The 12,945-nt window shown below is 35.3% G+C and overlaps 1 protein-coding gene across 18 annotated transcripts in view; it reads right to left on the reverse strand.

Moving 5' to 3' along the window:
* aak1a (AP2 associated kinase 1a) overlaps window positions 1-12,945 on the reverse strand; it is a 72,984-nt gene that overhangs the window by 36,419 nt on the left and 23,620 nt on the right. For all 18 annotated transcript variants that reach the window (XM_048210682.1, XM_048210677.1, XM_048210681.1 and 15 more), the window contains exons 2-8: window positions 10,231-10,349; window positions 6,394-6,502; window positions 6,136-6,278; window positions 4,266-4,387; window positions 4,102-4,183; window positions 3,775-3,907; window positions 1,466-1,569 (exon numbers count right to left, since the gene is read on the reverse strand). In XM_048210682.1, coding sequence (XP_048066639.1) covers window positions 1,466-1,569; window positions 3,775-3,907; window positions 4,102-4,183; window positions 4,266-4,387; window positions 6,136-6,278; window positions 6,394-6,502; window positions 10,231-10,349 — 812 coding nt within the window. The remainder of the gene's footprint in view (window positions 1-1,465; window positions 1,570-3,774; window positions 3,908-4,101; window positions 4,184-4,265; window positions 4,388-6,135; window positions 6,279-6,393; window positions 6,503-10,230; window positions 10,350-12,945) is intronic.

Here is a 12,945-nt window from a genome sequence, read left to right on the forward strand (position 1 = left end):
TTGTCTTTAGTCAACATGAAACATTTTTCTGAGATTTCTGAAATTCAACACAAAAACATGTTGAGTGGTATATAGAAATTTACTTGATTGTGAAAAGTGGGCATCTACTGATTACCAATATGGAGAGAGAGCAGAAAGTGAGTTTGCAGGTAGCAGAAAAGAAAAGGTTTCAGATGCGGACCAACTTTTCCAAAGAATTCCAAAATCCAAACATTTTTGGAATAAACAACAGCGTAGTTATTGTTAATTAAAACCAAAATTAAAACTATTACAAATTGTTATAAGGCTGAAATAAAATATAAAGTTTACATTAAAAACTTAAAAACTTAGTAAAAAGTAAAAAACCTACAATTTTGTTAAAAATTTGAAATGTTGCCTTGGCAAATAACTTAAATAAAATTAGTTTACAATTACTGAATTTACTAAAACTGAAATAAATAAAGCTAAACAGAAATATATTCATATATTTTATTTTTATAAAAAAAATAAAAAATAAAAAAAAATGACAAAAGCACATATCAAAATTACAAAAACTTGAATGAATTGAAAACTTGAAATACTATAACAGTACATAAAAAAAAATAATAATAAAATAATCACAGAATAACTTGCACCAATTATTTGTGCATAAAGTCCACTAACATTTTAAGTTAATTAAATAAGTTTCTTAATTTACTTCAATTTAATTTAAGTTATATAGTTATTTAATATAGTTTCCCAAGTGTCTCATTCCCCAAGTGTCATAATTTAATTTCCATGAGTGTGTAAAAATAACTGAAGATGACATCAACAACAAAAGATAGGCGTGTTGTTGGCACAAACACAAGTGTGTAAAAAAGGCATGTTCATTAGCTCTGATATTTATTTGTAGACGCAGTCTGAGCCAAACACCCTCATGCCAGGGAAACCTCTATAACACTGGATTTCCCTACCCTAAAATAGCTGTTTACTTTACAATAAGATTTTCCATATGCTTATAAGAACAAAAAAGTGCCTTATATTAAACTAGTTTTTTCTAAAAAGTCTTTTTGTAGCAGCAACACTGAAAAAAACAAAAAAAAACAACCTGTTTGACAGAGGTCATTCCTATTGAACTCTAAACAACACTTTGCGGTGCCAATGTTAATATATCTTTGATCATGACTCAATGCTTCCATTATGCTATCAATACCGCACAGAGTGGGAGGGGCCACTGGATCTGGGCCAAATGGCAGCCACGAGCGACATTCCACTTCCTCTGCGTTACGTGCAAGCACTTACGATATCTACTGAAAAGGATGGGCATGAATTAAACATGGATTAAGAAGTATGTGCTAGAATAGAGAACAAAAACCCTGTAAAAACCCTGTATTACAGGAAAATAGGTGAGAAGATCAGGGCAAATGCACATGGGAGTTTGTCTAGTTATAGCACAGGAGGAGGGGAGAGAGATCTTAAGTCATTTGTCTGAATGAGCAAGTCTTACATCAATATTCTGTACTGGGCATTCTTTCCGTGCCAGTTTAAAGGCGAAATAGGACACCTGGTAGATATCTGGCCTTACATCAGGGTCTGGCTCCAGCATGTAACCTGAGATGGAAAAAATGAAACAAATCAAAACAAAAAAAAGTCTACTGGTAAAAATAAGTTTTGGTAAATCTTGAAAACTTTTTTGTTCCACAGATTTTTTCTCTTTTTGTTATATGAAGGTCACATTAAAGTGGACCTTTTTTTTTTTTTTGCTACTTTTCAAATGCTTACATATATTTCTGTCATGACAACTCTCGGAGTGTTTGGCATGATAATGGCTATGACAAGGTAGATATATTTGGTCTTGGCAGAATAGATCTGCTACGCTGCTGCTGCTTTATTGCTGCTTCTGCTGTTGATTATTGCTGCAGCTGCTGCAAAGCAAGTACGGGACTGCTACTGCCAACACATACACGACACGCTGCTGTCAGCAAGTGAGACATGCTGCTTCTGTACAATATAGCGTACATGAATTACCCATAGCAGATTTATAAAGGTGGAGCTGGGGAAGGTGGAGGGTTTCTGAAAGCACGCTGCAAACTGTTACAGCAAATGCTGACCAAGTATTTGCAGGTTGAGCAGTGAGCTCATTGCCTACTGATACAGCAGGAACCAATCAGCTGTGCCCTATAGAGAATGATGTGATTGCAAGCAGATTGAGCTAAGGACCTATCAGCCTTTGCCATCTAGAGTTTCATGACAGAACTTTGTATATAGCCTCTAACCTAAAAACACATTATCATTCAAAGAAGCGTCTTATGCTCTTGACGTAAACTGTAATATTGTAAAATAATAATATTAAAATTTCAAATACCGGTTTTCTGTTTTAATATATTTTAAAATGTAATTTATTCCTGTGATGACAAAGTTGAATTTTCAGCATCATTACTCCAATCTTCAGTCACATGATCCTTCAGAAATCATTCTAATATGCTGATTTGCATTTCTTATTATAAATTTTGAAAACCGTTGTGCTGCATATTTTTGTGGAAATGGTGACCTTTTTAGGACAAAAGCTTTTCAAAAGAACAGCATTTGTAACATTATGAATGTATTTAATGTCAATTTTATAGAATCAAAGTATTATTTATTTATTTATTTTTAAATCTTACAGACCTCATGATGATGTGTCCCCTACATCAACTGATGACCCCTGCCATCTACTAGTGTTTGGCATATTCCAGCATTAGTGCACTGCAAAAAACACTTAGGACTATGTTTTAAAAGGGACATTAATCATTGTCCTATGTATTCAACTATGTTGTTTATGAAGTGTTTTTAATATGCTTTAAGACAAACCATGTGTAAATTCATAAGTCATATCATTAGTATATAATTAACTATGAGGAGGGTCTCAGAGAATATATCATGGTATATTTTACTGTTGATATAAAAAAATCATGTAGATTTAACAATGTAGTGGGTGTACGATGTCACAATATAGAACTATATGTCTTTCTCCACTGACGTTCTGAGTTGTTAAAAGTGTTTCTAAGGATACTGATTTTTAGAAGGCATACTCAGATGGCGAACGGGAACATGGTTTGTGTACTTCAGCAACACATTATTAGCTGTTTGATAAAGTAGTCAAGCAAAAGGCTAATCATATTAATTACAGTCATGTGTCTGACGTTGTAAAAAGCGATACCGTTGTGCAGCGTTTACCTCAGTAAGTTGACCGAGTGGATCTCTGAGCTCGTGCGAGTGAGTGGAGGTGGGGCTAATTAGAATATTTATAAATCCATGTATATTAAAAAAGGAAAGGGTGCATAGTTACGTTCAGGCTATTTTAATTTTTTTGTCACAGGAATTTTTTTTTAAATATGTCACTTTGGTGATCAAAGATGATTTTTAAGGGATAAAATTATTGGCTACAGGGGGACTAAATATTTCAATACAAAATATTTAAAACTAGGATAATCTACACAAAGAGTGAAATAAACAAAACCACTTCAATATTTATTGTATGAAAATTATTCACATTCTTTCAAAAATTATGACTGTCCTCAGTTGCGGTGTCTTTTCCACCAACAGTTCTGTCCCTAATAATGTTTTCATTAAAACATAAATCATTTGTGAACAGATTTTTTTGGGGACATTATATACTTCTAATTTAAGCTATAATTTTGCAAAACTATGCAAGCATAAAAATATTGTTTAATTGTGTGCATTTAGGACATGCACATAAAATGAAACTAGCAAGAAGTGTCTCCTCAAGACAATCTTTCAATAAAAAAAAACAAACAAATCAGATAGCCAACTTACGGATGAGACAGTGCATGTCGTGCGAGTAGCGGGAGTTGTCTGGGATGGTGAAGCTGCCGTCACAGATGGCCACCTGACTCTCTCCAAACGGCAATGTGAAATAACACAGCTTATACAACAAGCAGCCCAAAGCCTGAGGACACAAACATACAAAAGTCATTGTGTTTCTGAACACTGTAAAAAGACAAGACAATTAGCATTCAAAAGGACTAAACGTCCATTATAATGTCAAAAGGAAGGGTGGCTGAAGACAAAAGCTTTGGTTGCTACTGATATACACTGTTGTTGTAGAATTATTCTCGAACAGTCTTCACCTATTTAACTTACCCATATATCTGCTTTGGTAGTGATAACCTTGCCCCCATAAAGATTCACCATTTCTGGGGCCCGGTATGAAAGAGTAGTGTACCTTAAAACACACAGAGAGTAAAAGATTTAATTGATGTAAACAAATATTGGTGCGCAATATAAACAAAGAAACTGAAGCTCACTTCTTAATTTCTTCTTCTACAGCCGCCACGCCTTCTGTTTGTGGATTCTGGGAACGGTTAATGGCACTGCCAAAATCACACAGTACATAATGACCTCTGTCATGCAGCAAGATGTTCTCCACCTATAAAAGACACAAAGAGAGGAGGTTGTAAAACGGGTACAAATGTAAAAGGGTACAAACATAAAAAGTAAAGCCAGATATTAACCCTATAAAGTCTACTGTATTTTGATACACAAATTTCTAACGTCTCTAAATTATGAATATGATCAAAACGATGCTTTATTTATATAGTATGTATATGTTTATACTTTTTTAGTAAGTAAAAGTCTTTCAGTATAATTGTAAAAATGTCCCCCATGAGGTCGTGTTTTTTTTACCGTGAAAACTTTAAAAGTTAAATGTAAGAATAACTTTTATATTGTTAGTAATATTTCAAGATGAACATTTACTAGACTGAATCAACTGATGTTTACTTGATTATCCATACATAATTTTGTAGAAAAATCATGTTAAAACATGAGTATCAAGTTTGTTTTTTGAGGAAGGTTTATTTGTCTCAGTCATCACTGTATTGCATTGCATTTGTTATTTTTCAGACTATTATTTCATATGTCAGGCTTTTACAGGGTTAAAAGAATAGTTCACTACGCTCAATATGTTTTAAAATATTAAAATTTGATGCATCAAAACATCACACCAGGTTGGAATCAATGGTAACATCTTTTTGATGCTTTGAAAAACACTATTTTTAATTGTGTGGAAAAGAACAGCAAAAAATGGTAACACTTTAGTATTGGCACAATTCTCACTTTTAATTAGTTGCTTATTAGCATGCATATTGCTAGAATATCGGCCGTTTATTAGTACTTATAAAGCACATATTAATGCCTTATTCTGCATGACCATATTCTACATCCCTTAATCCTACCAATACCTAAACTTAACAACTACCTTACTAACTATTAATAACTAGTAAATTCAGAGTTTACTGAGGCAAAAGTCATAGTTAATAGTGAATATGTGTTCCCTAAACTAAAGTGTTACCGGTAACATATATTCACTATTAATTACGACTTTTCCCCTCAATAAATTCCTAATTTACTGCTTATTAATAATTATTAAAGGAGTTGTTGTAGTTGTTAAGTTTAGGTATTGGGTAGTATTAAAGGTGCAGTATGTAAGAATTCTGTCCGCTAGAGGTCGCTAGAGGCCTATTCAAAACAAAGGCGTGGCTTGATGACGCCAAGTTTGAGCGCGGAATCTTGGGACATGTGGTCTTTACCTCAACGGCCGGTGGAAACAATCGGGATAGGACTCGGGAAGAAATCATGTTCATGGATGTGATTATTAATGTTACTGTAGTATGAAGCAGAGCAGGAGCGAGTGTTGTGGGAGCTGAACGAGGCCACTGGAGCGATTGCGCAACACACGCCTCATGAGCAGCGGGAATTTTATTATGTCACAGTCGCTGGCTCCGCTTCCGCTTTTCCAGTCATGAGTATGAGGGAACGCAGCTCTGTTTATCATATTAGATACATTTGAGAGTGTTGAAAATGATGTTATAACGTTACTTTATGTGTTCGCTCGGCAGCCACTGTGAGACACTGTTGCACACTGCAGTAAGACACATCATAACGCAGGTATGATGCAATTGACAGGCGACTCCTCACACATCCTGCAACTAGTTAAAAGACCCTAAAATAAAGTGTTTACCCAAAAAATATTTAAAACTTATTTTGTGTTTCCTAAGAAAGTCATATAGATTTGGAACAAAATGGGGGTGATTAAATGATGACAGAATTTTCATTTTTCTGTGAACTATTTCTTCAAGAAAGAAATAGAATAATAAATGTCTGGCGAGTTCATACTTTGAGATCCCGGTGGATGATGGGAGTTTTGCACTGATGTAGTCGAGCAACAGCTTCACATGTGTCACAGAAGATCTGCAGCACCTCTGGCTCACTGAATCCAGTCTGTAAGCGCTGGTTCATCAGGTTCACAACCTGCCCACCTGGATTATACACACAGAAATATGTTGCACAGTAGGTCCAGACCACTAAAAGTAGTGAGAAAAAGGGTCAGGATCCCAATTTGCAAACCATCTTGTGAGAGGAACACACACTGACCTCTACAGAAGTCCATCAGTATGAGAACTTCCCAAACATCTCCTGATCCCACTGCTGTGATGCTGGAGTCCAGGAAACCAACAATGTTTTTGTTACCCACAAGGTCCCTCTGTTCAAGAAAATCAACACATTTAGGGCACGTTTACACAACATCGTTTTCAACTAAAAATGGGAAACTTTTTATGCGTTTTTGCCATTTATTTACACGACAATGATGTTTTGGGGGCCTGAAAACACAAACTTTTCACAAAAGTGCAAGTTTTTGAAAATGATAGCATTATTGTCTCTGTGTAAACTACAAAATCGCAAATCTGTAGAAACTGTGACATCATGCATATGTGTATTAGTGCCTGTATCTCGTTTTGAAGGCTGCGTCCTTCAAAAGGTCACATCTGTTGTCTTATTTCAGAAAAGTAACCATTACCATAATTGACTGTTATTCCTAGTGTAGCATAAATTGTTGTAATTTCTTTATGACTTTGGAACGTAGTGGTCAGTTTAATGACAAGAAGCAGCGTTTTTAGTCGTTTTAATGGATCCATGTGAACAGAGATCGTTTTGATAATGTACACGAAAAATGCAAAAGAAAAACTTTTCGATTTTCAGTACATCATTGCCGTGTAAACGTGCCCTTAGAGAGCAAGCAAAAAAAAAACAAAAAAAAATGTGTACATGACATCTCTCAAAGAAATGAAACTTTTGCACCATTGATGTAAAAATTACAACCTAAGCAGTGCCACGGAATACTAAAGTTGATGCAAAGTCCGTTGATGCTTAATAAGCTCTTTGTGGCCCATGGCTCTTGTAGTAGCAACCAAAATGTCAGAAATATCTTTCAAGAACAGATGAGATTTATTTGAGTCATTTCAGGTGAAGACAGGTGCGTACTATTTCACATGAACTTGATAATTAGTTCATTCTGAACACAGCCACATACCCAGTTATAAAAGTGTTTGCAAACAGGTTATTTTAAGTTTTCATGTTTAGCTTTTTTTCCTCTGAAATGTTACTTTAGTTCTCAATGGCATTACATATATTGTAATTTTTACATTAAAATGTGCAAAAGTTCTGATATTATCCTTCTGTTTCATTTTTTACATCAAAAAAACATTTGTTTAAACAGACTTTTTATATCCACTGTTTGTGTGTGTGTGTGTGTGTGTGTGTGTGTGTGTGTGTGTGTAATGTCCTTTGGAGAGTGGATTTCACACTAGATAAACACTAAGTGACTATTTACAAAGTTAACATTAAATGGAAAGACTCCCGATACAACCTTAATTTTTGTCTTAACTCATTTAAATCACTAAATTCGTTCACTAACAAATGTTATTTTCTCTGTATATAAAGGCAGTTTATTTGGTGTACAAATAAATACTTTGTATTTATATGAAATTCCTGAAATTAAGGTTTGTCAGAATTACTAAACAGTGTCTGAAATGTGAAAGCTCACTTTGTTTTCCAACCATTTGCTAAAAGCTCAGACAATGATCCTTTGAGGCGACTATGTCAATGCTAGTTTTTAAATGAAATAGCTTAGCTGGTCAATGTCCTTTCAAATCGACTCATTCATTCACAAATTTGAAATGCCCTCAGTTAGTCGTCTATTTAGGAGTGCACTGTGAGCAGCTGCTCATTTTGAAACAGCAAGACACTTTGTGAAGCTAAAACAGTGCTGACATTTTCCTCCCTGTCTATTTAGTAGGGCTCACAGCGAAATGCACTGGATTTCCATTCGAAACTCAATCCCAGAGGACACGAATGACCTTTACCAGCACTGAACTGTTCTCAGCACTGTATTTACTGCACTACATGCAAACTGGGGAACAGTGGACCTCAAATCCTTTTAAGATTGTTCATGGCTCAGTTTTGAAGGTCTAACTGTAATGGTATTAAGAGGATAAATCAAATAGAGGACAAATTGCAATGGGGGAGGGAATCTACAGAAAACATCTGTTTGGAACAGGTTTAAGGAATAGTGTGCCCAAAAAGGACATGATAATGGATGAACGCGTCTGAAGCCATACGATACATTTGTGTGAGCAAATGACTGAAATTTAGTTCCTAATGTACAAGATAATAATGTACAGCCAGTCAGTTATGTTAGGAATAATTGACGAAGGGCCATTGAATTATTAGAAAATAATGCACTCCCGAGGTGCTAATGCCGCCATGACAAGAAGTGTTATTTTCTAACAGTCAATTATTTCACTTATACTAGAGTTAACCCCTCAAGACATTGTTCAGATACTGTATTTCAAGACATTTGTCAGTTCTTTGTCCTTAAAATGCTCTTGTGTGTAGAACTAATTTCTTATGCATCTCATCCTACACCTCATTTTAGAGCAAGTAACAGAGACTTGAGCCATTGATAGCAGAATAATGCAGTTATCAATGCAGCTAGAGAGAGAGAGAGAGAGAGAGAGAGAGAGAGAGAGAGAGAGAGAGAGATCGATCAAGCGTGTGTGAATTACCTGAGTCGGTGAGTCTCTCTACAGTGTTCAGTAGCAGTGCCTTTACCAAAAGCAAAATTGTAAGTTTATCTGCTTCAAGAACATCACCGTCATTACCTCATTAGTATGAAATATCATGTAGCTTTAAGTTGCTAAACTATTTTACTAATAAAATCATCAGAGCAGCGCTGACAACACGTTTCTGTTCAAGTGTGTGTCCGTACTGTATGTGTGAGCATTTGAGCATTTGAGAGAGAGCAGGAGAAAGGGTAAAATGCAATTTTGAGGCAAAAAACATGGAAATAATTTGTTGTTTTTATCCTATTGTTTACTATATTTATTTGCTTGGTCGGTGTCATTATGGGTTTTGTTTCTTTTGCAGTTGTAGGCTGTAAGGTCCTTTGAAATAACTGAAATCATTTGGCGAAGTGATATGGAACGCAATGCGGTCAAGACCTGCCTGGAACTACTTTAGCCGTGCGTTTCCCTGAAAATAGTTGCACACCTTAGAACGTTTGTCAACCAATTAGATTAAAGCATTCAACAGCCCCGTAGTATAACACAAAATAAACTGTAAAGGCTATTAGTGAAATACTCAAGTTTAATTTTCAATACAATTGATAATTGTGATGCAAGATTGGCACCAGTTGTGTTCCCAAGGGAATTAATATACATATAATATATTTGGAAAACAAACTAAAAAAGTGTGTGTGTGTGTGTAAATTTTTTTTGAATTGTCAATTTCCATCTATAAAAAAAAAAAAAAAAACACACTTTTTTTTAATTCTCTGGGGAAAAAACCCTTTACTTATTTTAGGCATTTTTTCCGTTTTGCATGAGATTTGCTATATATCACGTAGAGTCCCTGCTGACAAAAAATTAATAAATAAACATAAATAAATACAAATCACAGCTATTTTGTCAATTTTTTTTGTTGGCAAACAAATGCTAATTCAGTTTTTGGCCATGACCCATAATGACTTGGTCTAAATACCTACTGAACACAAAGTCACATCTGCATGAAATTTGATAGGCATCAATAACAGGATATGTTGGGGACACAAATTTCCACCAGTAGGGAACAGCATAAATAAAATATCTGTTAACTGAAATTCACAACCGTAAATATTCTCTTATGGCAAATCTGGAAATTGTGGTCATTATCTCCCCTTTTTCAAAGAGCCTGGAACCAAATAATTGCTGCCTGTGGTGATATGCAATTGACATTCATTCATCTGGCAGATGTTTTTCCCCCAGAAAAGCTATAAATATAAATATATTTTATCAGTATGTTCGTGCTTTTAGTGTCATGCTCTACCAGTTGAGCAGCAGGAACGTTACAAAAATGTGTAAGGAATGTAAAGAACCATGTAAGGGAGTATCTCACCATAATCTGAATTTCCCTGTTGCATACTTGAAGGTCATATTCATTGTTGACATACATTCTCTTCAGCGCACAACGGACGCCCTGATGAGTCCTCACCAGAAATACGATAGCAAAACCACCTGTGGAAAGAAAACCAACAGCCTGAAAATCTTTAAACACAGGACAGTTGAGCTACTGAGAGCTCACGTGCACAGAAAGGCAAATCGATCTCATTTGTGATTCAACAAATGTAACAGCACCACAAGGAACACTGGCAACCTTTGTCCAGGGAAATAAGGAGGTATTGAACACTGGTTCCCTTTTGCTATCAGAGTAACTGTCAGTGGACACTAAGTGCATAATCATATTACAGATAGGTTAACCTAATTTTAATTATATTATGTCTGACAGTAAGAGCAAGTCCAAGTACTCACAAAAAACCTTTGACTGTGCAAATACAACCCTCTGTCTAAATGAAAAAGAAGTGGGGGTGCATCCTAATAACTAATGCTCATACTTGGGATTAATGATTTAAAGTTTAACAAATAACTCATCACGGACAGTTTGTGAGACGTGCTATTACTTTTAATCTGTTTCACTTTCTCTTGAACCGTTCATTTCACTGTCATTTGGATGGTTTAGAGTTACTGCTTATTTAGGGGCCATTTACACGACTAAAAATAGGAAACTTTCTATGCGTTTTGGCCGTTCGTTTACATTGGAACAGCATTTTGGGGGGCTGAAAATGCATACTTTTAAAAACGGGTTTTAAAGTACAAGTTTTTGAAAACAATATCTTTATTGTCTGTCTAAAATACAAAAACATGAATTTGTGAAAATGGTGACGCCATGTGCATGCGTATTACATGTTCAGTATATATAACACTATAGGAGCGTAGTGTTTCTTTACAAAGTGACAACGCAACTACTGGCAACATAACACAATGTCTAAACCGGATGCGAGTGATAATCAGTGATATTGTCTACACTAAATGCGGCGCGACACAAATTTCCGACAGTAAACGGATTCCCCGTTCTATTTCTGAAGTAGTCCAAGTGCTTTGCAATGGTCGGTTTGTCGCGTTCAGTTTAGACAGCTTTTAGCAGTTGCGGCGCAGAGCAATGCGACTTGACAACAGTCGCGTCTGGTGTAGACATGGTGTAATACACATTCTTCTGTACGTGAAAAACACAAAAGGAAAAACTTTATGTTTTTAGTGCATAGTTGTCATGTAAACGCACCGTTAGACACATTATTTCATTAGTAACCGAACAATAGGAAATTATATAAATGCAATCCACAAATAAAAGAAAAATATTGATACAAAGTATAAAGTAAAGCTCAAATAATAATAAAGTATGCTCAAATATCATATAAATATCATAAGAAAATACATGATTGAATCAGCCAGCCTAACTAGCAAACCAAAAACAACCTAAAAACTGAAAGGCAACATGCTAAAAAAACAAAAAAAACAAACACCTAGTTATGGCCCATTTACAGTTCTGCTCATACGTTTACATAGCCCTTGCAGAATTTCAAGATGCTAATATATATAAAAAAAAAAATAGAGGGATCATAAAAATTGCATGCTATTTTTTAGTACTGTGCTAAATAAGTGCCTTTACATAACAGATGTTTACATATAATCCATAACAAGACAAATGAACCATTTCATAAGTTTAAATACCCTTGAATCTTAATACTGTTTGTTGTCTGGATGATCAATAACTCTTTTTATGTTTTGTAATAGTTATTCATGAGTCCCTTGTTTGTCCTGAGCAGTTAAACTGAGCACTGTTTTTCAGAAAAATCCTCCAGGTCCTGGCCATTCATTGGTTTTCTAGCATCTTTTGTATATCTGAGCCCTTTGCCAACAGTGAATGTATGATTTTGAGATTCATCTTTTCACACTGAGGACAACTGAGCGATTCATACACAACTACTAAAAACTTGAAAACATTCACTGATCTCTCAAGACGGCAACATGATGCATTCTTTTGCTTAAAGATCATATTATTTTTCATTTAGCACTGCCCTTCAGAATCTACCTAAGATGTTCAATTTTGTTTTAGAAGTAGGATTTCCGACCTTGTAGAGAAATGTGAGAGATGAAATGTATTAAGATTCAAACCGGATGATGCCGGATAAAACCTGAGATCTTGTTACAACTCATGCCAAAACCTTTTCCCAAATATATTTTGCATGTATTTTTAGCTGTGCATGTATTTGTGCAGACATTGAATATGAAAATTATGGAAACAATATGGCTGACTTTGTGATGTTTCTCATCAAAAAAGAAACAGATACGATCAATGCTGCTGTTAAGACCAAGAGTTACACCTGTCATTTTCATAAGAATGAAAGTTATAAAGTCTAGCATATCCTCTAAACTAAGGTTGAACTGGTTGGTCTACTGCATGTCTGCCCACAGGCTAATCAGTCAAGTAAAATATTACCTAGAGATCAGCAATGCAACAATATCCCTTTTAACATCTGACACTGAAGTTACATTGTGGCAACAAATCCTCACTTCTTGACTGTCGCAGTGTAAATAGTTACGCTGACACAGCAAAAGTATGATCATCAGATTATGCTGTCAGCTGGGATGAAGCACCATGAGGTCCAACAAAAACAAAAATAAAATGTCACAAACGTCCGTCCAAATGAGCATTTGGACAAGAGGAGCTCTGTCCAGAAACCTGAACACTGTCAAAGGCCTAGTGAGTGTAACA

Source organism: Megalobrama amblycephala, linkage group LG12 (genome assembly GCF_018812025.1).
Source record: "Megalobrama amblycephala isolate DHTTF-2021 linkage group LG12, ASM1881202v1, whole genome shotgun sequence".
NCBI classification, from domain to species: Eukaryota; Metazoa; Chordata; class Actinopteri; order Cypriniformes; family Xenocyprididae; genus Megalobrama; species Megalobrama amblycephala.